General features: G+C 63.1%; 1 protein-coding gene across 1 annotated transcript; it reads right to left on the reverse strand.

The window, feature by feature from the left end:
• Positions 1–7: 7 nt before the first annotated feature.
• On the reverse strand, positions 8–1,678 carry SNX18 (sorting nexin 18; the record flags this gene model as incomplete). Its single annotated transcript, XM_026661735.1, has 1 exon — positions 8–1,678. A coding segment is annotated over exon 1 (1,572 nt), but the record flags the coding sequence as incomplete, so codon positions are not given.
• Between the last annotated feature and the right edge of the window lie 1,082 nt (positions 1,679–2,760).

A 2,760-nucleotide genomic window follows, 5' to 3' on the forward strand; every position in this document is an offset into this window, starting at 1 on the left:
ACTCAGGGATGTTACCTTTCTGGACATGGATGATGTCTGGGAAGTTGGCCAGATGCCCCTGATATAGTGCTAACAAATCCATCACAGGGTCAAGGTCCTGTCGGGGCTGCTCTGCAAAGAATTCCCCAATGGCGTCGTAAGCTTCCCCCGTGAAGGCAAGGGCTTGGTTGAGGTTGGCAGAAAAGGCCTGCTGGTCCAGCTCGAAGGCCTGGCTGAGGCCCTTGAAGGAGTGCCCCACCTTCTGGTACTCCTTCTTAAAACCAGTGACCTGCTTACGGGCAAACTCATTGGCGGTGTGGGTGAGCTGCATGGTACTCTCATCCATCTTCTTGGTGAAGCTCTTGAAGCCATCCACCCGGCTCTCCACTTCCTGTAGATCCAGGGCAGCGGCAGGGCCGGTGGGGACACTGATGGTCAGGAAAAAGTTGGCGCCCACCATCTCGTCCTTCTCGGCTTTGCGCTTGCCCTGCTTCCAGGCCTTCTCATCAGTGCTGGGGCAGGTGAGGAAGTGTCGGAAGGCATCGCACTGAGCCAGCACCGGGTGGCTGCACATGTGGTCCATCCACCAAGCCAGGCCCTTGCGACGCTTGGAGATAAAATCCTCCTCGAAGCGGCCCGTGGCCTGCTTCTCGGGCAAGTGGGGCACGGAGATGACAGGGAACTTCTCTGCCAAGCGCCCATAGAGCCAGTCAAAGTGCTTGTAGCGGCGGTGCACCTGCTGCCCGGTGTTGCTGGGTACCAGCTTGTAGGCAATGTAGCTCTTCATGCCCTTGAACTTGGTCTGCTTGGTGGGGTCCTCGATGGAGCACTGGAAGGGGTAGGGGTTCTCCTGCCACTCGGGCCCCCAGGGGCCCAGCACCACGCACAGCTTGTCCCCGTCCTTCACGAAGCCAGAGGCCTCGCCCAGCACGAACGCCTCCCCGCCCGACTTCACGAAGGTGGAGAAGCGGTTGAGGTTGCGGCTCACCGTGGCTGAGCTCTTGGCCCCGCCGCCGGGGTGGTGGTGGGGGTGACCGGGCTGCTGGCTGTTGCGGGAGCCCAGCGAGAGGTCCGAGCGGGTGGAGAGGCGGTACCGGGCCGAGGTGGGGCCGCCGCCCCCCGCCGCATCGTAGTCCGGGTAGGAGCTGCCCAGCACGCCCGGCTCGTCCGCCACCGTGGAGGTGTCGTCCCAGTCATCGTCCCAGTCGTCGTCGCTGCCCTGGCTGGGCTGGTAGGAACCGCTGTAGGGCGCGGGCGGGAAGGCGGGCGGCAGCGGGAAGGGCTCGGCCGCCGCCGGAGGGGGGAGCTGCTGGACGGGGGGGTTGAAGGCAGCCGGGGGTACCAGGGGCTCGAAGCCGCCGGGGGGCAGGTTGGCGTAGCGGGCCCCGCCGGCAGGGGCGGGCGGCTCCGCGGCCGGAGCCCGGATCACCTGCACGTAAGAGGCCGGGAAGAGGCCGCGGTCGCCGTGGCTGTTGACCCCCTCGAGCCAGCCCTCGATGTCCTGCTCGCTGCAGAGACTCAGCACCTCGTGCTCCCGCAGCGAGATCTCCCCCGGGTTCTCCGACCTGAAGTCATAGAGCGCCCGGGCCCGCAGCGCCATGGCCCCGCCGGGCAGGGGCCGGACCCAGCCCTGCCCTCCCGGGCAGCCCGGCCGCTTCCCCGTGCTGCCTGCGGCGGCGGCGGCGCCGCCTCCTCCTCCCGCCCGGGGCCGCCCGCTGCTGCTGCCCCGGCTCTCGCTGCTCCGCCCGGCGGTGGGGGCGGGCGGCTGGCTGCGGGGCGCCCGGGCTTGGCTCACAGCGGCGTCTGCCCCCCGCTCGGTGCCCAGCTGGAAGCCGCCCGCCCGCGAAGCCTTGCAGCGCGGCTCCCTGCGCTGTGCGCGGCGGCTCCGAGACCCCGCTTCACCCCAGCGGGGGGAGCAGGGGGGCCGGGCTGGGGACTGTCCCACGTAACCAGTTTCGCTAGCTAATCCAGAGCCGAGAGGCAGGGCCGAGGAGCCGAACGCAGAGCAGCCGCCCCCATCGATGGGCCGCTTCCCTTCGCCGCCTGCCCCCTGGTGTCCGGCCGGGCGGCGGCGCGGGGACCGCTGCGGGCGGAGGGGACAGGCGTCCTCGGCACTAGGATGGGGCGGGGATGCCGGGCCAGCCCCGGCTCTCCAAACCCGGCAGCGACAGGCGCATTTCCAGCCATTGACAGCGGGACAAGCGTTCGGGTCTTACGCGCTTGCGGCGCCTGCGTTTGCCTACTGATTCATTTGTTTCATCAATATACGAAATAACAAAATAGAGCTCCCATCCTACACGCCGGGCCTCTCTTTCTTCAGCTACGCTACACAAACGAATGTAATACCACAACCACCGCCTGCTGTCACATCTATACCCGCCAGACAGTAGAACCCCTATTTTATGAACAAATAATGCCGGATTGAGGAGTTCCTAGAAAGAAAAAGTTCGTGAAACTGACCTCAAAATTACTAAAGGAATGGGGCATGTATTGCGGTAGGGTGCACTTCATTGCTGTCTTGTCTTTCAAAGTGATGCAATGTGACGTTCAATGCATCAAAATGTGAAGGGATGTCCAGTTGTTCTTCATTACCATCACCTTATCTTATTTTTCTTTCACTGTGAAAAATGGTTTATGTGGTTGATGGTAAGACTGGTGTTCATAAAAAATCAAGATTCTGTTATCCTTGCAACCACCCCAATCTTCAGTCTCCTCCCTCCATAATAGCTTGCAAAAAAGAAAGAATAAAGGATTTGTTTTGCAGCACATCTGGAAGATTAA

The sequence above is a fragment of the Terrapene carolina genome, unplaced genomic scaffold (genome assembly GCF_002925995.2).
Source record: "Terrapene carolina triunguis isolate 2854851 unplaced genomic scaffold, T_m_triunguis-2.0 Scaffold16316, whole genome shotgun sequence".
Taxonomy (NCBI): Eukaryota; Metazoa; Chordata; order Testudines; family Emydidae; genus Terrapene; species Terrapene triunguis.